We start from the raw sequence: 24,909 nt of genomic DNA, 5'->3' as shown, positions 1-24,909 counted from the left end.
TTTAGTCCCATTACAGTTCTACAAATTCTGGACACATCCTTTATGTTTTAAGTTCTAATGAGTCACAAAACCTCCCACACTAGAGTGAGTGTAGTGTCTGTACTTCATTATAACTCCTATTCTGAGGTTAATGTGTCTATGTTTCTATGACGACTGAGGCTCTAAGCACTGATTAGACACTGGACTCAGGAGAGATGACAAAACTTCTGCTGTTGAACTTTTTCCGCTAAAGTGCAGCAGGAGGCGGACAGGTGGGTGTAGATCCCAAAGGACCAATCACAGTTGGTCATCCGGTCACTATTTATCTGCAGGCCGTTGGTGCCAGACACTGATTTTGATCTGTCTTTTTCTCTGAACTGTGGCCCATCTACAATCACAGCATGGTAAGAGGCTCAATTATGATGAGCAGGTGCTCTCAGTTGGGGGGGCATTAGATATTCTCACAGCTGAGTAATTTAGGAGATAATTATTTCCTCAGTGGATAAGAACCAGAGGTCTATAGACTGTAGGTTTGACTGAACACTTGAGAATGAAGTTATAATGATGTCTATCTTTTCTTTCTTTTAAGACAAGCTACACAGATAAAGGAGAGAAGGTAAGATTAAAACTTCCTCTGAGTCTGTGATGTACTTTGATGTGTTAACAGTTCTGTCAGTTCTGCATAAATTCATTATTCCATACCTACTGCTAATACGAGCTTTCAATACAAGTTGAAGCTCATTTTTGAATGCGTATAAAACATAAACATTTAGTTAGAGTGTTGTGGTTTTTTTACCCGTAGGAATCTTTCAACTGTTGAATACTTTGTATAATGTTTTACTTGCGGCCAATGTAATTCTTCCGTTGTACTTTTGCCTTTTAGCACGTAAGGGGAAGGTTTGTCAGGTTTCATCATCTCACCTTCTGGGTCGGCAATGCCAAACAGGTCAGTGTCCAAACGCTGACATACGACTAACAGTTTACTTTTCTGTCATCTGTGAGAGGTTCATGATTTCAGCACCCGTCAAAGCACATACATTTTTTTTCCACATAATCTATATCTTGATTGAGAATAACTTTTTTATAAATAGAGATGTATCGAGTGTGAACATTCGGTGTCTTCATCATTCCTGTTTGTACTTTTTACTGGCTAAAAATAAGTTACTCTGTTCCAGTATTTACAGAAATTTCGGCAAGTTACATAACAACGGTTTATTGCTCTTCATATACAGTTGAAATAAGCATCAGTTTAATATGTAGCATCTGAAACTTTCAGCCTGTGTACTTTTTATGCAAACATTCTTTTAAAACAAGACATGATGAGTCGTCAGAAAATTCATTAGCAACCATTTAGATTTTTTCAATTTCTAATATAAAAATGGCAAACTAACACTGGTTCTAGATTTTAAGATGTGAGATTTGTGCTTATCTTTGTCATATAAACTGTATATCTTTGGGTTTTGGAGCAGAAAAAGGCTATCTGTATACTTCACTTTCAGCTCTGGAAAAATATAATGGGCATTTTTTTTTACAATCTTTTGACATACTTTTAACAAAACAATTACTTTGCAGGCAGCTTCGTTCTACTGTGATAAGATGGGCTTCGAGGCTTTGGCCTATAAGGGTTTGGAGACTGGCAGCCGAGAGGTGGTGTCTCATGTCATCAGACAGGACAAGGTATGTAGTCAGAAGTCTTGTGCTGATTGAATAAACACTTCAAACATCAATTTTTATCTCCAACCACCCCTCCTCTCTCATCACAGATAATATTTGTGTTTGAATCTTCACTGAATCCTGGAAATGAAGGCAAGTTTCCTAATTACTTGAGACTATATGAAAGATGAAGTGGGGATAACATGACATACAGTGTGTCTGCATGTTAACAAGGTTTTATTTTCCCTCAGAGATGGGAGAACACTTGATTAAACATGGAGACGGAGTCAAAGACATCGCTTTTCAAGTAGAGGACTGTGACTTCTTAATCAAGGTAACAATGACAAGGAGGAAGAATATGACCTGATATTTCCATGCAAGAGGTCGAAATGAACGAGTTGGCACCAGTTATGGCTTAAAAAAACGTACCATTAATTCCTTTTTAGAAATTTCTTTGGTTTATATACAATGGTGGAAGAAGTTAAGAAATACCAAGTGCAAAAAAAGCAATTCTGTGTCAAATTCAACAAATAAACTGTGGCAGATTTTTATGGTATTATTATTATCGTACTATGTGCGATGTACTCGATGTACTAGTGTGTGTTGAAACAGTGTTGACAGTGCAGCTTTGATGATTAGCCCTTCATTTATCCTCTTTACCTCAGACAAGGTCAGAGTGTAGGTTCGGATAAACTCTCTGTTGACCATCAGACACAGAATGACCTCTGACTTTACACAGAAAACAACATTAGTATATCACAGATATTCTATCTTCCGCCACTGGAGGGCTCTTGGAGTTGTCTCCAGACAGAAAAATAACTGTTGTTAAACTGTATTTCCCAACTGATCCCAAAACAACTCCACTGACAGACAGCTAAAGAGCGAGGAGCTGTAATTGTCAAAGAACCCTGGGTGGAGCAGGACAGCCAGGGGAGGGTCAAGTATGCTGTGGTTCAAACGGTACGTAAAGAGTGACGCACGTTTGAAAGCCTCGTGTGAATACACACATATAGCTGGAAAGGAATAATCATGTTGTGTTAATGTTTTCTCCTCAGTATGGAGATACAACACACACACTCATTGAGTACCTCAGTCCCTACAAAGGCCTTTTCCTGCCCGGCTACAAAGAGCCTCTGTTCAGGGATCCTCTGTTAGCCAAACTGTGAGTCTCTAACATTTCCATTTGCTACCAAATAAAAAAGTGTTTTCCAGAACTTTCATGGAAAAGTACCCATGTTTTCTTTGTAGTCCACCAGGAGGTTTGAACTTCATTGATCACATGGTAGGAAACCAGCCAGATGACCAAATGGTGCCAATTTCAGACTGGTAAGACTGTTTGAACTCACGTACACACGGCAGGCACAGCAGATACACAGGGCAAAGGGACAAGTAAACACAGACAGTCACTCCACCTCTGACGCAGTGGGTAATGTTAGTGCAGATATTCAAAAACGGGCTCAAGTGCATCATTACGCTATGGCATTAGTCTTTAAAATAACAAAGTAAATAGTAGAGAAATAATAGAGAAAAAAGGGTTATTCATTGAGCTTATCATCACATTTTCGGTTTGTGTTCTCCAAATTCCAGGTACCAGAACTGTTTACTGTTCCATCGTTTCTGGTCAATAGACGACAAGCAGATCCACACGCAGTACAGTTCACTGAGGTCCATAGTGGTGACCAACTATGAAGAGACCATCAAGATGCCCATCAATGAACCTGCAAGGGGGAAAAAAATATCACAAATACAGGTGACTTTACAGTGTTGTATTGCAGTGGTTAATGCCAGTGGTGTATCGCAGTGGGTCGCCGTATGCTTGAGGAACAGTTGTGCGATTTGATACTAAATGAACCTTCACTAACATAAATAATGATATGAGAATAAAATGGTTTATTGCATGTTAGAATGAGAGGTAAGGACTTCAGAAGCGAAAGGTGGTTGAGGTAGGAACGGATGAGGGTTGTGGGATAAAGGGATGTAGGGTAAGGGAGAAAGGGTATAGGGTAAAGAGGGTCCTGAAATGATGAATGGAGGAGAGCGATGATGATCCTCTGACAGCTGATGGCTGGTGGTAACCGGGGGAATGGAGACTCTTGAGTGGGGGCTGTCTCTTCATGAAGCGCTGGTTATGCAGAGTCCCCCGTGGTTCCTGTAATCAAGAGGGAGAGAAAGGTAGAGGGAGAGAGAGAGAGAGAAAGAGGTAGAAAAAAAATATAGAAAGAAAAGGGGGCTGGGGGAGGGATGTTGAAAAAAAGAGGAAGTTGATGGGTTAGTCATGCTTAAATACTTTGTGTGGAGGAAATGAGATATGTTTGGGGCGTGGTCCTTGTTCCCAAACTCAGTTTATAGAACTTCATAAATCAAAATCTTCCCTGTGGTGAATCCATATGTCTAAATGTGTGACACCTCCTGGTTTACAGCCCCGCCTCAGTGCATTTCATGTTCTGCATCTCCCTCCTCACAGGAATATGTGGACTACAACGGGGGACCAGGTGTTCAGCACATCGCCCTCAACACATCAAACATTATCCAAGCCGTGAGTCTCATCCGTTTGCACCAAATTACACGTTTAATCCACAAACTTCGTCTTCACCCTTATTTTTTTTTGTCTTATCTCAGGTAGTGAACCTGCGCGCCCGAGGCATGGAGTTCCTTGCAGCGCCTGACATGTACTACAACTCACTGCGGGAGAAACTTAAAACCGCCAAGATCAAGGTGAAGGAGGACCTCGACCGTTTACAGGTGAGGAGGCCTACAATTACAGCACGCCTGGAATAATCTACAGCCTTTTTGATTGAATATTAAAAATAAACTTTCTGTTTCCTTTTCAGGAATTGAAAATCTTAGTTGATTTTGACGACAAGGGCTACCTCCTTCAAATCTTCACCAAACCTGTGCAGGACAGACCGACCCTTTTCCTGGAGGTCATTCAGCGGAACAATCACTCTGTAAGTGCCACAGACCAGTTACACAAACTACTGGTATAACTGGGAAACTGAGGGTAATCGTATAGTGTCTTTGGAGTGGGATCTACAGGCCTGTAGTCCCGTTTTTTATTTTTTTAACTTCACCACCTTTAAGAAGCAGAGCCGGAGCCTCCTGAACACCTGTTTTCAACTCCCACCCAGTGTGAACAGTAGCCCACTTGTAAAAGATCAGTAAATCTATCACACATACAGATTAAAAGGCTCCCTGCTTCACAGCGAGGGGGATCTTTGGTTTGGGTTGCACCCTGTGGCACTCCATTTATTATACCTACTACCCATTCAGCTTGTCAGGACAGGCACATCTTGTCACTCTGCAACATTTCACTCAGTCCTGAGATGTGGACAGTGCATGAAAGTGAGAAACTGAATCCGAAACCGCAGCAAAGAATCTCTCAGAGCAACCACCAACACTTGATCTTTTGATTATCTATGAAAATATTTACATGATTCATTTGCGAGCCCCCGGTGAGCGGAGTGGATGTTTGAACCCTTTGAGAATATTTATCTGTCCTGAACCCACATCAAAGTTTTTTTAACGCCCCGAACAGTGTCTGAGAGATAGGACCCCCAGAGCCATAACGAATGACACAGAAGACGGTAGATCTTTGGGTAATTAGCCATCTGTGCATGCTTGTTCTCTCTCCAGGGCTTTGGGGCAGGAAACTTCAAGTCTCTCTTTGAGGCCATTGAGAAGGACCAAGAGGCCAGGGGCAACCTCACTGCGCTGACACCCGAAGGGCAGGCCAAAGCCTTCTACTGATCCTCCGACTGCTGCTGCCAAACCACACTTAGACTGTTATATACGGCTGTACGTTTCAGGGGGAATCAACAACACAGTATATCAAACGTGTTGAATATCTTCATGTGACAAGCTGCAAGTGCTATCAGATATGCTTTAAATTGTCTACAGATTGCATGACGTATTACTGAATAAAAAACACTAATGTTCATGCAGTTTGGAATGTGTGTTTGGGAAATGGTACACATTTTAAAGGAATTGTTTGACATTTTGGGGAAAATTATTAATTGCTTTCTTCTATCTGTCGGCAAGTGAATTAAGTTATTTACCAAAAGATCAAACTACTACTTTATCATGATGTTTTTTAAATGCATTAATCTTTATTACTGAAATATATGATTTAAATCATACTGAACTCAAAATTAAAACAATTATCTACTCTGCTCCATGTTAGTCAAAATCCCCAGTGAAACGTAACCACAACAGGGGTTTGGTTAGAATCTTTTCAAACTAATATAAGCTATTTCATAATTCCTTCATACGTAAAATAATGTCTTGGTCGATGTCTGGCTACATACATTCACACTCAAAAGTATCATATTCCTTCACAATCGATCACACTGACTTACACTCCCCACCCTGTACAAACGCTCTCTCTCTCTCACACACACACACACACACACACAAACACACACACACACAAACACACATATACACGCACACAGACACACACGCACACAATTTTAGTTCTCCATCTCGTTGAATTGCTTCATTTTGTCATCCTTTCCTATAAACATATAATATGCCATTAATTCTTTCCATGTCTTTTCAGTCGGGGCTTACAGCTGTTTTAAGATTAGTTTCTTATAAACTAGTAAGGAAACAGAAAGCTCAAGAGAGAACAGATTTTTTCTTTTGCAAGTAGGAGATACCCAATAAATATTTTGTTTTTTTTGTTCATAGACTGAAGGGGTGCAGGGAGTAATGAAAGCTGCAATTCACATATAAATTGGAGGAACTTTCAAACTGATGTAAAATATGTTGTATTGCATCAGTGTTCAGTCAAGACCACCTAAACAGAGTCAAAGTCATGACCAAATCAGAGCAGTTTGTATTGAGACCGAAACAAGTACAAAATGTTGAAGAAATCAGACAATGCACAAGTCATGTAGAGATATCCGCGTTGTGGTCTTGGCGCAGTCTTGTGATCAAATCCAGGGCAACAACGGAGACAAGGCCGAGTAAAAATGCAGACGATTCAAGACCGAGACCATCACATTGTGGATCTCAAGCAGGTTGTATTTACCATGACGTACTTTTTTTTAAGCTGTACGTGACTATCTGATTTTAAACTATTCCTCTAACAACACTGCCAAGCAAACACAACTCATTTGACACCGGGGGTTTCCCTGGATTCACCTACAAAAAAATGTAAGCTGCACAGAGGTTTTATTTCAAAATAATTTATTTGCATATAATTGGAATGAAGACAGGTTGATACATCTGTGATGGCACTGGTCAGTTTCCATATAGAAACATTCAGTCTATACAGAAACCACTCTTTCAAACCTGGACAAAATGGATAAATATATTAGTAAATAAATATATTAGTGACATGTCACTATATTGAAATGTTCTATTATATATAAAATACAACACTATTTCATTTCTGGGTTGTTGTTTTTTTGTTCTCGTTTTGTACACAAAGTATCCAAAATATACTGACATATCCCTTAAAGTTCTGGAGGGATTTTTTGTACTCATAGAAAAGGCAGTTTCAGCTCATTATTCTTGCAAAACATGACAAAACAAACACATAAAACAACACAAAGAGAAAGATCTTGAACAGGATGAAGTCACATTAGATATTCTGCGGCATCACTGTATGCTTTTTTTTCATGTGCTAACGGTTCTGGGCTTTTTAAAATAATTAATACTATGTTTTATGATGTTATTTTTTAAATTATAATATCAGCTCAAGCCAAAGTGCTTCTTGTAATTCAGTCATTTCCATCTCAGTCTCAGACTGTTTGGGTGCGCACAATACCAGACAAGGAAACACTGATGCTTTAGCTGGAGGGCGCTGCGTCATTGACACATTCAAAGTGAGGTATAAGTACAATGGGACTGCAGGAAGATTTCTGCATGATTGTCCAAAATATTGATTATTTGCACTTTAATTCTGGCATGCTCTCTCTCGTCATCGAAAGAACATTTCATTCTGAGAATTAAGGAAAGGCACAACATATACTTTGATAAGTTCACTGTGTTCAAGATTTTGCCTCTTTGGTTAGACAGGTAAGAGCTTAGTGTGTTGGGAGGTTCCTTATTTAGGATTATGAGCATTTTTGAATGAATAAGGCACATATGAGGCTTTAGTATAAGTGCTACTGGTTACATTGCAATACCCATGAGCTCTTTGTCTGCTATTAAACTGTATCTGAAGTGTGACTGCTGAGAAAAATCCTTTTCACATTTTCACTGAGCCTTTAAGGGAAAGTCCACGCTATAACAGAATTCCTATACCTCTGATCTCAGTTCATTGAGCCTGTGTGTGGTTGAGCGAGCCGTCTTTGACTTTTATCTACACAGTTAGAGTGTTCAGAGTAATCCCCCTCGGATATAAACACATTTTCTGTCCGTCAGTCTGCCTGTGAGAGTGGCGCAATAGAAGGAGATGTAATAATAAGTCATTTAAACCTTGATTCTGTTGTTTATAGCTTTTGAAGGATGGTTAAACAATAGAAAATGATTTATCTAAATCAATTTCTTTGTTAAATACTGTATTTGATTTCTGATTTAAGGTGGATCTTCCTTCAAAGCCAAAATAAGCAGGGATTAGCAATGCACATTCACCACGACAAAGGATCTTTTACCGATTCCGGTACCATTACTGTAACTAAAATGAATTATTCCCATTTTTCCAGTGTTCGATTGTTCCTGAGGCATTTCTCAGGCTCTACCCATTACAGTTTAAAATCATGGGAAAAGCACACCGAGCATTCATGAAGCCGCTGCTACGGCAACAGACCGGGCGGATGCTTGGGACTGTAAGGTCTCCCCAGCATGGCTTTACTCCAGTTATATCATTAAAGAGTCACTATCTCTTTTCTATGGCTGCAATGAAGAACATTTTTCTAGAGCTTTAGTTGCTGGAAGACAACTGGAGAGTCTATCCTTTTCACAGGATAATACAACATTGTGATGAATTAGAGATTTAGAGGAGCAGAAGATACGGGTGTCCTTCTGATGAGGCTCTGATCGGGGCTTTGACAGCACTGAGGTCAAACACGTGACGTAACCATTGGCAAGAGAAATGACGAGAACAAGACGATAGCTCGTAAAGACGACGACATAATTCAGTCAAACCGGTTCATTATGAAAAGGTTAAAAAAATAATAATCACAGACTGCAAAAAACGAAACAGAAAATGATCCAAACACATAAAAACAAACATGATGAAAACAGCTGCCATTATTGAAATAATGAAAACAAGGCCCATGCAAGGCTCAGCAGCCTCAGTGAACGCTCACTGTTTGAGGGGCTGAGCATCAACCTTTCTCTCCATTTGGACAGGTCAGACTGCCAAGAGGATAACTTTTTGTTGAGTTTATGGGAGCTACATGGTTGTGACCAAAAAAATAGAAAAATAAAACATCACTACAGCAGTACCTTTAAAGACCCCCCTGTGTGAGGCATGTTAAGAAATCTGAGCTGAGGTAGGCTGGAGAGAAAAGCTTCTCTCAGCTGAGGCTGGACTCAGCAAAGGAAGACGAAGATCACATGGGTGAAAGTAAGTACCTCTAAAAAATAAATCAAGTTATGTTGCAATAGAGTGAGCGACGCAGAGATGGAGTCTCACTTCATGAGGGCTCGACACCCCGAGCAAGGATCATTCGTTGCTTGTCTCTAAGGAGCATGGGAACTTGTGATATCATGTCGGTCATGAATATTCGTCCTATAACTGATGAGGAGAAACCGAAAAACACTTTTTTTCCCAAAGTCCTGGTGAGTCGTTTCACCAGCGACTACCAAACATTAAAATCATTCAATATATTTTCATATACAACATTATGAAGGGTCAGGTAAGTTTTTTTAGCATCAATAAATCACGGTAATTTCAATCTAACTCAGCTGAAAGAGCATTTCAGCACATGAGCTTTGAATCCCTGGGGGAAGCTGGGAAATCGTCTGAACGAAGGCATTGCTGGTGGAATTAAGTGGAAGACATGAGAGCGATAGCCACTGAGAGGCTTGTCCATTCTGGCTCCTGTGTAGCAGCGTGATAATGGGGACGCAACGAGTTCTCACACACCAGACTCCTCTTCTGATCCTGTGGACACAAAAACAGCTCAGGTCAGCTTTAAATAAAAAAAATATTAAAAAAAGAATACAAAAATATGTTACGCATCTCTAAAAGGTTCATTCCTGTTATTTTCTCCATTTTTCCTATTGGTCATAAAAACACTGTACTTACCAAATGAATGGCTGAGGTCAGACATGTGAAGAAACGCAAGCAGTCAGATGAACATACAGATTGTAAACAAACACCCAGTTTAGCCAAAAGGGAAAATAAAGGTGAATAAACTTTTCACCTGAAACTGTCCATAGCGAACACCCAACACAGACTGATTTTCATTTTTGACCTTCCGTACTTGCCGTACTTACTGTAGGTCTTTATGAGTGACATTTCAGGTGTGTTCACTTTCAGTTTAACCTCCAATTAAAGCGGTTTCCACAAATCTGGCTGAACTGTCAGATCACCTGACTGCTCTCGTTTCTTGCCGGTCCAGCTTCGCTGTAGCAATGTTGCCCGTGTTCCAACAACTTACCAATTATTTGACTGAGTACAATATATCTGCACCAATAGAAATTATGGCCAAAACTATGAAAATAATAACCCAAAATGATCCTCTCAGTCTAAAGGGCTGGGCATGTTATTAAAGATAAACAAGTGAGACACCCACCCTGATTGTGGTGTAATGTTTGGCAGTACAAACAAATGTCTGTGTTGCGGTCAGCAACAGGGCCATGGTGGAACCTGCAGGGGGGCCTGTCCATAGGGGTCCCCGGCCCCAAGAGCTGGGGCTCTGAGCGGGCCTGCTGCACCCGCTTTTGCCAAACTACATGTGCCCCGGTATAGCAAGGCCAGTCCTCCATACCTCCAGAGTCCAGAATGAGGGGCACAGGGAGCAATGCAGGGTGCAGCTCTGGAGGCGAGCAGCAGAAGCCCGGGCCCTGACCGTAGTGGATGTGGATGCTCCGGTCGTCCTGCAGATCTAGGCTCTGGTGGAAGCGAACCGAGGGGCCATCATGCACACAGCCACCCACTCGCCCGAGAGGAGCGGGAGGGTGTCCGTGTCCCTGGTGGCAGCAGTGGGGTTGAAGCTGTACAGGGATCGAGGACATCCGTACAGAAGGTCCCGTAGGGTTGCTGGGGTCATGGTCCTGGCACTCTGTCCCAGGACTGGGCCTATCTGTGGGGTCTGGCTTTGGGCACTGGCAGGGGCTATGCTTAGGAGGGCAGACAGGCGAGTCTCTTTCAAGGACAAGAGCAGCAGGTGCAGCTGCAGCAGCAGCAGCGGCCCCCTGCTCCTCGTCCGAGCCTCTGCTCGGGCCCTGGCTGTGCTCCCCCTCCTCATAGTGGTGGTGTCTGTGGCGGTGGTAGTGGATGTGGCTAAACACAGTCTGCGGCTGCTCTTCGGGGCAGCCTGCTTTGTTCACTACAGAATCCAGAGATCTGGGCCGGGCCTGGGCGCCTGCCTCCAGGCTGCTCCTGCGGGGGGCGCACCCAGAACCTGGCCCATAGTACACAAACGGATCGTAGTCACTGCTCAGAGAGCTACGGAAGGTGGACCAGCTGCCATAAACCCCTTGCAGGGACACGTCGGTACAGTTCAGAACAGAGTCGCTGGAGGAGCCGTGGCAGGGCCCCGAGCTAGAGTCACTGGCCGGCCCGTCGGCCAAGTACCCGCTGCGTTCCGTGTGGTAGCTGCCACCTGAGCAGCTGCCGTCGTCCTGCCTGCTGTGGGCTGGCGCTCCACGGGGCTGTGGCGTGACAGGGGCGGGGTGGTGCAGTCTTGAGCTGGACGCACTGCGCTGCGCCGCACAGGATGAGCGATAGTTTTGGCAGGACCGACGGGGGGTGTAGTGGTGCGTGGAGGTCCTACAGTTACCCCCAATCCTGTGGGGCCTCCCGGGACCCTCTGCAGGAAGGTGGTACCCACAGCCGGGCGCAAGCGGCCTGCTGGCGAGGAAGTGCAGTGTTTGTGGTTCCACGGCAGAAGGGCCGGTGTAGTGGCCGAGCGAGGGATAAGGTCCGGAGGGTCCGCGAGGATAGTGGGGCCTCATAGAGAAGGGGATGGCATGCTGGGGGAAGGGGTGGTTCCGTGGGCTGCTGTAAGACTGAGGGTGCAGGAAACCTTGACTTTGCTCTGGACTCTGCTGGAGTCGGTTCCTCTGGGGCTGCCGCTCCGTCCCTGTGGAGCACAGCAGCAGTCAGAATACACAAATACTGCAGGGCAAAAGCAACTTCTATTTAACAAGCACTCATCATAACTTATTCAAAAAAGGGGTTAAGAAATCACAGATATGGCTGATTCTTGACCAAAACATGCATGAGATCTTATTAGCAAAATTTTACACCAAATCTAAAGTCAAAATGGGAAATAACAAATTGGCCAAAATTCTTCTGTTCGCAGCATTGTGTTCAGACGGTTAAAAAAACAAGAAGGCCACAAATTTGAAAAGATAAGTACTGAGTCGGTCTTCTTTATCAATATTTGACTGGAAATATGCTTACCCATGATGTTGTGCATGCAGAGGGGACAGGTGCGGTGTTGCAGCAGCCAGGGGTCGACGCAGTCTTTGTGGAACTCATGAGCACAGGAGATGATCCTCAGATGCTGGATGAAAGCGAGACAGAGGCAGATTTGATGATGAAACAGCTGACAAAGGACGGTTGAATCTACAGATACAGGAGTTCCCTCGCTCTCTCTCCTCTTACCTGCCCGTCCTGGAAGTCATCCAGGCAGATAGCACAGACGGGGCTGGAGTTGGAGCTGCTGGCTGACCCCCAGGCTGCACGTTGGCGCTGGGAGCCCGAGCAGCCCTGGGAGCTGTAGGTTGTGGTCTCCAGTCGACTGATGGCCTGCATGGTCTGCTGATGGACAGAGTCCTGCACACACAAGAAGCGAGGATTAGAAAAAACTTTTAAACAAAATCTCCAGCTGAGCTGTGGATCCTTCGCCTATACTCACCCAGGTCCTGTTGGACTTGCACTTGTAGCGGAAGGCAAAGATAAGGACGATGGTCAGAATAGCGAGGACAATGGTGAGCAGGATACCCACATCATAATGTGGCTGAAAAGAGAAAAAGAAGAGGGACAGAGAGAAACATGTTTATGTTATTTCACAGAGGATCTGTCTCCCACCCTCTCCTTTCTACACTGGATGATCTATTACCATCCCAACGTCCACTGCACACCAATACTTTCTCTGCTAACATGATGTGCATTCACAGGACTTCCTTTCTCGGGTTCTTCTTATTTTAGACAATTGAAACTAAAGCCAGAGAGGTGTGTGTACGGGTTTCGGTGCTTACCCATCTGTGCGGCTCCACCCTGATCTCGATACGAACTTTGGCCTCCTCGTTCTTGTTGACCAGACCCATCAACTCCTCTGCGTCCTCCGCCTCCACCAGTACGACTGGACATGGGAGGGAGCCCGTTTTCGCAGCTGTGTGTGTGTGTGTGTGTGTGTGTGTGTGTGTGTGTGTGTGTGTGTGTGTGTGTGTGTGTTTGTGTGTGTGTTTGTGTGTGTGTGTGTCATGCAAAAACAAAGCAGGAAGAGAAAGACACAGAAATACAATATCTGTGAGCTTTTTCTGTCTTGTATATTTTGTAGATTGATGTAGCTGTAGCTCTGTCTGTGAATGTGTCTTTGCACTCACCTCAGCAGCAGCATTGGCATCATCACTGACATCAAAGATAACGGCCTGAGCTCCTTTGTCCAACGCCATGCGGGCCTGAAGGAGACAACACAGGGGAGAGGACCGTTAAACACAAAACACACAGACAGCGAGGACATTTTCAGGGGATTCTTATACTTGTATGATGAGGAGAATGGACAAAAACGACATATTCAGTAGGAAGCTGGTCATCGATGCAACAGAGAACATTTCTCTGTCAGAGAGCCGTTATGCAGCAGACAGTTCATGTGAATACAGAAGACCATTTAGTGTCTTAACCCATCACTAGGTGGCAGTCATGCACTGAGCCTCAGGCACCACAACACAGACCAAAGTGCAGCTCCTCCTGCCACTTTTCCACCTGACTCTGGAAGCCAAACACTGACTATAAAGTGTGTTAGCAGGAATCTGAAGGCCACAGCACCAATCTGCTGCCTCCTGATGTTGGAGAGCGAAGCCAAAAGAAAAAGCGTTGGACTATTTGACCAAGTAAAAGGAAAGCTGTCATACTGAATGAAATGTCCCTAACATGCAAACAGGTATATTCAAACTAGGCTCTTAAAGTGTGCATTAATTGATTATGTCATTTTACTGTAGGTTATTTTAATACGAAAACATATTTTAAAATAAAGATAGAGTGAACAAGCATAGAGGCCCATCAGTTACCCAGTTACTGGCCAGTGGTGCTCAGTCACACAGGCAATGTATGCGGTGATCAACACAAGGCAAAAGCAGGCACAGGCAAGCAGAGCATGGTTTGATTACTTTTATTTTCTTACATACACAGGTCACTTTGCTCACCAGCTAGTCTCTAACTGTGTATTTCTGCCTTTTATTGCTGGACAGGTATTGTACAGTTGATTATTTTTTGCTTTTTTACTGAAATCAGCCAGCAGACTGCTGCTGCTTAGATTGCTGGAGAAGAGCTGTGAGAATGAACCAAAACAGTCAAGTTGAAGGCCAGAAAATGAAAACAATAACCTGTAAGACGCTACAAGGTATTGTCGAGTTTAGGGGAAGTGCAAAATTGGTTGAAAATTCTTGGTCTCTTTGTTATGAGCAACAAATGTGGTCATTTTTTTTTATATAACATCCATAGCCAAAGTTAAGAACACGGGCAACAATGCAGCCACAGGTGGAGTGTTGCTGAATGTTAGAATATCAACAATAAAACAACAGCACAACTGGTCAGCAGATTAACTCAATAACCTCAGTAACATAGCAATTGGCTAACATTAGCCATCATAAAATACTGGTCATATACCAGACCAAGTGAAGCTGCAGCAGCAAAATGATCAACTGTGCATTTTTATACAAAAAAGACAAATTCACAAAGACTGGATTGCGACCACTGATGGTACCAAACTTTGTGCATCATTTGCAACTTCTATCTGCCCTGTCACAAGGTCTGACTCACAAAAGATATTGTGGCAAGGAAAATACAGCCCAAAAACTGCAATAAAGACTCATATTGTGTATGTGCCCCCACTGCTACTGACCAGCTCCTCTAACACAGGGACCGGTTTGATACTTGTATCAATCCTGCTCTGTGTGTATGTTTCTCTGAATTATGTTTTTTGTTATCAGTGTGCCCTAAAACAAATTATTTAAAAAAATCCTTAGCAAGGCTTTCTGGAGCCTCACCAGAAGACAGTGAGAACTGAAATAGCAGCCTTTTCATCAATATCTCATCACATGCTCTCAAGTGTCTGGCATCTGCCAGCGTTTAATGAGGAGGAGACACAAGTTTAAACACCTAGGGTCACACACAACTCTAAACAGTGATTTCTCAACTACTGCTCGCAGCACAGGACAGGGAGGAGCATGTGCACACACACACACACACACACACACACACACACACACACACACACACACACACACACACACACACACACACACACACACACACACACACACACACACACACACACACACACACACACACACACACACAAGACATTTACAAATTCAGGTTAAAGGATCACTCAGTTGATCCATTAATCATGTTAATGAAAAACTTATTTTGTGGTGGCTGCATTGAAATCAGATCACAAAAAGAGAAAGTCAATGCGTGACCATGAAGAAACATCCTTTGTTTACACATAATGTCAGAGGCAAACCCCTCCTACACCTCAAACTACATTGCAGATCATGACTTGAAAAGCACTTAAATGTCCATCTGTGAGCTTGCATACATATGTGTGTGTGTGTGTGTGTTTTTGCGCACGCTGGTGGCCGTAGTATTTACGGTCAGAGGGAGGTCAAATAAAAAAAATTAACATATCCCCTTTGATCTGGTTTCCAGCTGTGGTTCCACAGCCTTTCCCCCGTTTCATCAGAACAGTAATTGTAGAACGTGCATGGGCCTAAATGGGGTGCGGTCACGTAGGAGGGAAAACAAAAAAGAAGCTGGATCCTTAACATGTGGGAATTTGCTTTACCTGGGGTTCAAAAGTTCCCATACGTCCTCTAATTGTGATGACACACGCAGTGGAGCTGATCCAACACACACACAAAGACAGACACAAGCAGTTCTAAATAGTTTCCTATAGTTCAAGAACATATCATAATATACTTCTCAAATAACTGCTGCTGTGGTTGTATTATATCACAGCATCAGCAGTAGTGACACCACAATGTGTTCGCCAAGCCATACTCCACTATAGAGCCACAGACCCGGAAGAGGCCCCGAGAGATCTCATTACATGATTAATAGAGGATATATTTAAGCTTTAATGGCGCAATGAAATGCTGCGACGGTAACAAGGAAAGTTGAAAGCACTGCCAGCACGAGGGTTTCAACATCTCCGGGTTTGTTATGGTCGGAACTGAAACAGACATGGCTGTGGTTAGGTAAACACCCATCCTCGTGGAGGTGCAACTTGACACATGTGATTCAACACTGTTTGGCATTTGAGTAAACATTAACAATTGCAGCATCGGCTATGACTGCGGTTTTTCGGATGGGTATGCAGCGGAGGAGTCATCCCTGAAAAACTAACAAACATCGCTCAGGCCACAAGAGTCTGCTTTGAATGCCGATTGGATTTCGAAAGAGGGTGCGCGGGGTGAAGTCTCGCTATGTTCTGCGAAACAGAGTGTAATTATTTCAGACGAGGACGGTGAGGAGCAGCAGCAGGTAAGTGGCACTCTGAGGTCACACAGGTTCACTAGCAGGTACAGATGCAGCAGAGATAACCAATTACTTGCAGTTTTTTTTTACTGTAATATGAAAATGCATATCTGTATCTAACAGTTATCCTCAGTCTAATTTGAAAATGTCCAACTTTGGCGCCTTGCTATATATAAGAAAATACACTCTCAAGTCCATATTTTGTACAGTATGTACAACATATGAATTCTCACAGTATATATCTGTTGCAGTAACTATACAAGAAAAAAATATAATTTTTCATTTCTTACAAAAAAGGAAATAAATGCAAATGCCATGGTGCAAATCAAACTGCGACTTCTTGCAAAGTGCAAAAGTCCAAAGCATTCAGTGTTTGTTTTTTTCTGATTTCCAAGACTTTTCTGAAGTATGGTCCTCAACTGTAACTTTTTGACTTTTTGCAGCTGTGATCATCTTCTCTTTTATGCACTACAATGTCAACAGAATCAACAGCATTTTTTTGTATTTATCCTTGATTTCTTTTTCATAGTTTGTACTTAATTTTGTTATTTTCATTGTTGAGGTTGATGTCAATGACACTTCTTTCATGTTTGTGGACGTTGCGTTTACGGTGTTCTTAGTTTAGCGTGTTAGCATGCTAACATTTGATATTTAGATACACAGAATACAAAGTACAGCTGAGGCTGATGGGAATTTTGTTCATTTTTGCAGGTAGTTGGTCTGCTGGATGCAAAGTCAGGGGATCGCCAAAGTCAGTGGGACCATGTCCAGTCTGGGGACCATGAATGTCGGTACAAAATTTAATGGCGATTCATCCGATAGTTATTGAAAGATTGATGGATAAATTGCCGTCCATATACCCACGCTGCTAGCATGGTGAATACAATCAATACCAATACCAATCAATGCACAGCATGAGGCTATAGGATTCATTTTGTTACTTTTTTTCAAGTTTATCTTTATGGCCCAATATCACAAATCACAAATTTGCCTCAATGGGCTTTCTGGTTTGAAAACACTCAAATCCTAGTTAAAAAAACTAAATGACTAAGTATGCAGACCCTTTCATAAGACTGTTTTGTCTAACTGCTTACAATGAGTATCACCCCCACTCTTTTCTCGGTAACCAAGGTTGCATTCACATCAAATCGACAAATAGTGCCGGGTTGTGAGGCGTAGTGGAAGTGACACTCATTTGATTAACCCATTTGATTCGAATGGCCAGTTGCGTGATTGGTCACCATAGCAGGACGTTGAGTTGCGTTTCTCCAGAAGTTGATTCTACGTTTCATTTTATTTTCTTCAGCATCCCCTGCAGTCCCCCACTGCTACCATTAGCCAACACGCACTACCAACATTCAAATGAATTGTCAGACTCCTGATTGGTGTAAATGCAGCCTTAAGAGGAAAAAACACATAATTCACACAACCTCTCAGTAACATTATCTCAAGTTTGTAAAAAACAAAAACTTCAGAAGCCCTCAGGATCATTTGAAAGCTGCTACAATCTCGTCAAAATTCTACACACAGTCGGTTGCAACACCTACAGAAGTTGACAGGAGCAAATGATTCATCAGCAATTCATTCTTTTTCAAATTGTCTATAGATGTGGCGATAATATTGTTGTATTGTTATCGTGAATTCTTTTGGCCAAGATTATCTTGTGGTGATAATCTGATATAGTGACGAGTTCACACACTCACTCCAGAATCTGTGTTACACCTCCACTACGAGCAGCACTTGGCTAACGGCAGTATTAACCACAGCTCATCTTGCATAAACACCACATCACGCCATTGACCCCCCCCCCGAGCATTGGGTGGCCTGCTCAGGGCCAGCGCTGTGTGTTTACATCCCTGGCAAAGTGCAGTGTGTGAGCCAGGCCTGGCATCACAGCGTGTTCTCAGTTCAGGGTCGCGCCAAGGTTTTTCCGTCTTCTGACAAGATCGCTTTGCCTGTTAACGTCTCAGTGTTTGTCATGGGGTTTAATGTGGTGCGGATGCCACCGCCGGGCCAAATCAACCCAGAGGGCGAATCCCCTTCATCTGCAGCCATGTTCCAACGTAACGGAGGGGAATAGGGAGGGGGCAATAATGACAATATTACACACACAGAGACACATTCAGTATCGCCATGGAGAAACATCTGCTATATTAGTTGAACATCTATGATTACAGAACGATATAGTCCAAGTGTGACCCAGTAGCTTTATAACCTTTGACTTTTGACAGCAGATTTGATTTACATCTGTGCAATAAAGGGGCAGTAAATACTTTGAAGTCACTCATCTGCAGCCAAATTTACTATGACTATATCACCATGCTTGGACAGACAATTGTATCAGTACAACCAGCAAGTAAGACATTTCAATCTCAACCTTAGCTAATTAGTGAGCATGGTTGTCCTTATGTTCCCGTTAATTACACACCACCACACACACACTCCGTAACCCACTGCCATAAACCTGTTGGTGTTGCTCTCCCTCAGTCTACGATAACCCTTCATGCCTTTTTAAAACATGCCACCAGACAGCATTAAAGTCAATCTAACTTGCCTTTTCCCAGCGTGACCATCCACATCATTCATTGCATGGGTAAATTATACCATGGAATAATATGTGTGGGAATAGAGTGAAAGAGTGAAAAAAAAAATGAAAAAAAAAGAGAAGGGCGGGAGAGGAGTGAGGCGAGCAGGCTGTGGTGCTGCTGCATTAAAGTGTCTAATGACAGACTACAGAGCTCCGGCCTGCAGGTCTGAGGCCGACTCTCTGCTCTGTCATTTCTCCTGACTAGCCCGGCACACTGGAACCATTACCGATGCACTGGGACGTCGCCGTGCCGCTAAATGAGGAGCAGACGGTGGTGAGACTGGTGGTGATGATCTTGGGGATGGGGGTGAGGCTTGATGGGGTTGGGGGCAAGGGGTGAAGGTGATACAGGTGCCGTCTGAGCTGATGTTATGGAGATTGAGTTTAAATGGGCGTGCAGTTTAATGTAAAGTATCACTCGACCCCTTTACATCTTCAGGATTTGTGCATCTCTGCTTGGTAACAGGAGATATCAGGACTTAATTCAGTCATGGACTCAACGGACAGTTTGGAGATTCACCTGTCTCATGATGTGAGCACAGTCATCAAAATCATCTTGGGTTGATTGATGACGATGACAAAAACATGCTGATGGAGGTTTTGTTAACGGTGTTCTTCCACAATGTTTAGCGTGTTAGCATGCTAACATTTGATAATTAACACTAAACACAAAGTACAGCTGAGGCTTATGGGAATGTCTTTTGTTTTGCAGATAGCTGGTCTGCTTGATGCAAAGTCAGGGAATCACCAGAGTCAGTGGGAGCCATGTCCAGTCTGGGGAACATGAATGTCTGTTCAAAATTTAATGCCGATTCATCCGATAGTTTTTGAGATATTTGGACCAAAGTGGTGGACGATTCGACACATAGATACCCACGCTAACATACAATTTGCTCAAGTGAAAATGTTCAAACTTCTGCACTTCCATCAATGTTGAAATGCACGGCTTTGCTTTAAATATTGTTTACCTTGCTTTAAAGCTGTATATTTAAGTCTAATTGTGTGTGAATAACTGCTCTATATATGTGTGTGTGTGTGTGTGTGTGTGTGTGTGTGTGTGTGTGTGTGTGTGTGTGTCTGTGTCTGTGTGTGTGTGTGTGTTTGTGCTGTGTGATTGCCGGGTGCTCGCCACCGACTGAGCGGCAGTTGAGTTGGTTTGGAGGAGGGAAGGGTGTGGCCCTGCTGGGTATCCATTACTCACAGGGGTACTTTGATGTGGGGACGCTGGAGGGGGCAAGTAATGTATGAAGAGGGGGGGGGGGCAGGAGGGGCTGGGCGGGCATGTCAGGGCAGGTGAGCAGATTCTACGCTCTCAGGAAAAGTATATATCCTCCTCCCCCTCCTCCTCCTTATAACTCCCATTCACACCCACACAGAAACACCAGAACCTGGGCTTGGCCACTCTCCTCGTGCAGAGGAGAAAGAGAGACACTGGAAAAAGTTATGAACCTGATCTGCCTGTCTGGAGGTTAGAGAGGTCATCTGGAGAACAAACAGTATTAAAGCTCAGCCCGCCCTCCTTCTTCCTCTCTGCCCTCCCCCCCTCGTCCCCTCTCGTTAGCAGGCCCCGGTTACACCGTGACACACATTTGAAATGCGAAGCGCAGGGTGACAGAGAGAGACCAATGTCATCTGATACACTGTCACCTGCTAAACACGTCCTCGAAAAACATCAAAGAGCCGGGCAGCGGGACAGATGAGACAGATGTGGCTGCCAGTGACGGCCGTGATGATGGAGCCCAGAGGCTCGACCCCATGGCACACACAACACCACGTGACCTCACATTTCAGTCCTCAAATCCAGCACGCACGATTCCCAGGGACGGGAGGTTTAACAGACAGTAAACATGTTCAGAAGGAGAAAAAAGCAGTTGGATGACGGAGAATCTGTGCCACTCCTTAAAAGGAAAAGTTCGTCATTTGAGGAAATAGGCTTGTTCTCCTTCTTGATGAGCGTAAAAAGAATAAGACCACATCTGTATGCTATATATGTAGCTAGAGCCAGGAAATGGTTAGCCTAGCGTAGCATGAAGACTGAAAACAGGGGGAAATGGGTAGCATGGATCTGTCAAAAGGTAAAAAGAAAAGGTAAAAATAATCTATATTTTTGTCCAAGACTGACTGCTGCTACAACAAACAATCTCTACACCTAAAGCTGTGTAAGCATGTGAAATACTTCTAAAATTAATTACAGCTGTTACTAGCTAGAAACTTTAATCACAGGAGTTCCTGACTGTAATTAGTATAATTAAGTAAACCACCTGAGTTACGGGGCAGGAAAAGAGATGTAAAGAGGGAGAGTTAGATCTCTGGATGTACGGACTGAAACATGCCAAACCCAACCTCTGACGCTTTCCCTCCACTTCTCCAAACATCTAGAGGGCCTTTTATTTAATTTCTTTTTTTTTACTCAGCTGTGAAAGTCGCCACATGATAAACTGGCCGATCCCACAGAGGAGCCACTATCTCTTTATTGTTTGTATTGCACTCAATCAAGAGATTCAAGTGGGAATAATCCTCCTTTGAGTGGAAAAAGACCCTGTTTTGTAGGCCCGGTATCGGTATGTTGATACATTCCTATGGCAGTGATGAGAGTATAACTAGAGGAGGGAGAGAAAGTGTCCTGCATAATTTCTCTCAGTCTGTGGCCGGGGCATGGCAGAAGATTTTTTTCTCTTTAGCGACGGGCGGCAACTCAGAGACTCGGGGGAAGCCAATTAGAGGGCCTTTCCCGGCCTTTTAAGAGGCAGATAATGTTCTTGTTTTCATAAAGCATCCTGTTATTTAATCAGGCCTGTAAGTGAGAGCCTGACGACCCTCCTACAGCGTGGAGCAGCCTCCCTCCTCTCCTTCCCTCCCATCATTCCTGCCCTGAGCCCTCCATCTCATTCAACAGCTCTTGTAAGCTCCAGGAATTCATTCTTGGAACAGGCCGTGCAGTAAGCCGTATCTTTCTGCGGTGCAAATACACACACACACACACACACACACACACACACACACACACACACACACACATAACCAGCACAGTGACAATTCAACACACACGCTGTCTGTTCATGAGGTAAACCTAGACACCAATAAAGTTTGAAAAAAATTTGCCCCTTTGTTAGATTTCACAAATAGTGTGAATAAGGACTATTATTGAACATTAGGACTGTAGATTTCTGTAAATCACATTACTGCAATCACTGATGCTGTTACAACTGAAAAGCATTGAAATATTTTATTTCCTGTGGTGAGAGAAGTAAAAGTAGCAATACTATTGAGTAGAAAGCAAAGGCCTTGCTTCTCATAGATTATTTGTAAGCACAATGTTGAAACTGGTTGAAGCTTTTCAACAGTTTTTTATATGGCTTTTTTTAACATGTTTAAAATTTTGATAAGAGGTTTTTAATTAAGACTCCTAACCTGCAGTGTTGTGATGAATTACTATTGCTGCCAAATAAACATGGGGGTATGAAAAAGTACGATAAATCCTTATGTAAATGTAGTGGAGTGTAAGTTTAAGATAGCACGGAATGGAAATACTCAATACGAGTAGCTTGAAATTGTACTTACAAGGTACAGTTAGTGGCATTTAGGGGCATCTATTGGCAGAAATGGCATACAATATGAATTACATTATATTTTCTTTAGTGTATAATCACCTGCAAATAAGAGTATAAGAAAATGAGAAAATCCTAGAATGAGCTGTTTATGTGTACGAACGGAGCAGGTCCTCTTCACAGAGTTGGCTGCCATGTTTTTACAGTAGCCCAGAACAGACAAACCAAACACTGGCTCTAGATACGGCCATTGGCCGTTCATTCTGTGACAACCTGGATGTGATACCAGATCTCACCACCGGTTACACCGGGAAACACCCACTTTTGTGGACTCTACGCACTGATTCGCTGAGAGTTTACGCGGCAATTCAACCTGGACTGCCTGAAGGTATAGCTGTCATTCAGTTAGCAGGACCTCGAGAGAGATGACAGGAGAGCGAAACGCATCTAGAGGAGACCACCAGAGCCAGATCGGTTGTTGTATTCATGCTAGACCTTCCAGCAATTCCCCGTGGACTGTTTTCCCGTTGCCGACCCTGCCTGTCTGGACTTCCCTGCCTTGCCTGTGCCCCGGTCAACGACTCAGCCTTCTGTCCCCAACCACCAGTTTAGCCTCCGCTTCCTCTGGTTTCTGTCTGCCTGATCCCCTGCCTGTTTCCCACTATCCACTGACCAGCTGGAGACCGGCCTTCACCTCGAGCACCACCGCGAAAACCCGGACTGGATCAGACTGACTGACGAAAACCCGGACTGGATCAGACTGACTGACTGACTGACTGACTGACTTTGTGAGTGCATTTGTTTTTGTGTTTGATGGGTTTTGTGTGTGTGGGCTTTGGGGACTGTGGGATTTTTTGAGGGTTCTTGTCTTGTGTGTGTAAACCTTAAACATAGTGCTATTGTGAAATTCTCCAAACTGGTGTGTTTGTGTTCTTGTTCGGGTAACATTGGGTCATTCAATGTGTGGGGTGTACATATAAACTGGATGTACAGCCTTTGTGATGGTTGTTGGGTATATAAAAAGAGAAAAGGATAAAATTATTAACATAAAAAGCAACGGTGACTGACGCATCTTAAATGCCAGGAGAGAAACCTGGCTGGCACCCTGACAAAACCACATCTCAGTTAAACTGTCACAATTCGTTTCAGTTGGATGCAATCTGAAATCTCACTACTAGATGCTGCCAAATCCTATATACGGCACATTTAAGTACATGCACTCATTTACAACTTTAAGTACCTAAATGTAGTTATATTCCACCACTGTCACATCGTATATATATTTATATTAGATTTCAGTAAAAACAAGACCAAGCGTCTAGGACCATGCTAGCACATATGTTAGGCTGTGCTACTGCGGTGCTTTGAGATGATAAATTAAAGGATCGACCTGATGATGGCGCTAGTTGACAGTTCAGCAATCCCGAAAGTAATAACAATTTATCTCGAGGGGGGATTAATGTCTGCGCCAAATTTCATGCTAATCCATATGTTGTTGTTGACTCAAAACCATAAATGTGAACCTCAAGATGGCGCTAGAAAAAAATGTCAAGGGAGAATGAATGTCTGTAAGAAAAAAATCATGGCAAACCATCAAATTGTTATTGAGATATTTTCAGTCTGGACCAAAGTAAGTAACATCCTGAGAGCTACAAAGCTAGCATGGCTAAAATGTTTACACACAACCAAAAAAGGGGTCAGTTGAAAAATACAGTCTTTACACATGTAAAGAGTTTGACTTTCTGAATGTGTCTAAAACACTCTCTCATGAAATGTGGGTCAATATATTAAAAAATATATATATATAATAATAATCACGCTTGATAGCTGCTAGGCATTTACCCCATGCAAATCTGAGTCTAAATAGTCTCATTGTATCCTAGTGAATTACACACTGTAGAGCCACACTGTTTGCCCTGTGAATATCTGTTTCGTCAAACCCCTGTTAAAAGCCAAAGCTGTGGGGGGGGATTTGGCACTGAGGTACCTGAGTCAGAGTTAAACAGGTTCATACTGCAGAGGAGCAACAAGAACTCGCTCCCTTCCGCCTGCAGTGTCGGACTCACAAGACCTGTTTGCCGGTTCCCTCTAAACTCCGGGGGACGCTTGGTGCTCTCTTGCTTGCCTGGGGAAGTAGTTATTGGTAACACAAACCTGTCTACTTTCCACTTCACTTTCAGCAGCAGCGCACCCTTGCCCAAGCCTGAGGCGGGCCAAAAAAAAAAGAAAGTAAAAGAGGCCGAGATGAAGACAGAAAGAAGAGAAAAGTGAGATGGTGGAGGGACACAGGAGATGTCTTTTTTTTCTTCTTT

At 43.2% G+C, this 24,909-nt stretch overlaps 2 protein-coding genes across 2 annotated transcripts in view; one reads left to right on the top strand and one right to left on the bottom strand.

The window, feature by feature from the left end:
* The first annotated feature begins 299 nt into the window (after positions 1 to 299).
* On the top strand, positions 300 to 5,569 carry hpda (4-hydroxyphenylpyruvate dioxygenase a). Its single transcript, XM_054625416.1, has 14 exons — positions 300 to 383; positions 569 to 595; positions 863 to 925; positions 1,552 to 1,656; positions 1,743 to 1,785; positions 1,884 to 1,966; positions 2,503 to 2,592; positions 2,688 to 2,794; positions 2,881 to 2,958; positions 3,220 to 3,382; positions 4,097 to 4,168; positions 4,252 to 4,374; positions 4,464 to 4,580; positions 5,266 to 5,569. The coding sequence occupies exons 1-14, from the start codon at positions 381 to 383 to the stop codon at positions 5,377 to 5,379; spliced, it is 1,188 nt and encodes a 395-aa protein (XP_054481391.1). The 5' UTR covers positions 300 to 380; the 3' UTR covers positions 5,380 to 5,569.
* Positions 5,570 to 6,718: 1,149 nt separating this feature from the next.
* Positions 6,719 to 24,909, bottom strand: part of LOC129113214 (E3 ubiquitin-protein ligase RNF43) — a 77,977-nt gene continuing 59,786 nt past the window's right edge. Inside the window, exons 3-9 of the mRNA XM_054625415.1 lie at positions 13,305 to 13,383; positions 12,961 to 13,094; positions 12,618 to 12,719; positions 12,365 to 12,535; positions 12,161 to 12,263; positions 10,326 to 11,837; positions 6,719 to 9,691 (exon numbers count right to left, since the gene is read on the bottom strand). Coding sequence (XP_054481390.1) covers positions 9,666 to 9,691; positions 10,326 to 11,837; positions 12,161 to 12,263; positions 12,365 to 12,535; positions 12,618 to 12,719; positions 12,961 to 13,094; positions 13,305 to 13,383 — 2,127 coding nt within the window. The 3' untranslated portion in view covers positions 6,719 to 9,665. The remainder of the gene's footprint in view (positions 9,692 to 10,325; positions 11,838 to 12,160; positions 12,264 to 12,364; positions 12,536 to 12,617; positions 12,720 to 12,960; positions 13,095 to 13,304; positions 13,384 to 24,909) is intronic.

Source organism: Anoplopoma fimbria, chromosome 24 (genome assembly GCF_027596085.1).
Source record: "Anoplopoma fimbria isolate UVic2021 breed Golden Eagle Sablefish chromosome 24, Afim_UVic_2022, whole genome shotgun sequence".
In the NCBI taxonomy this organism is placed as follows: Eukaryota; Metazoa; Chordata; class Actinopteri; order Perciformes; family Anoplopomatidae; genus Anoplopoma; species Anoplopoma fimbria.
This window is presented reverse-complemented; position numbering and strand designations above follow the sequence as displayed.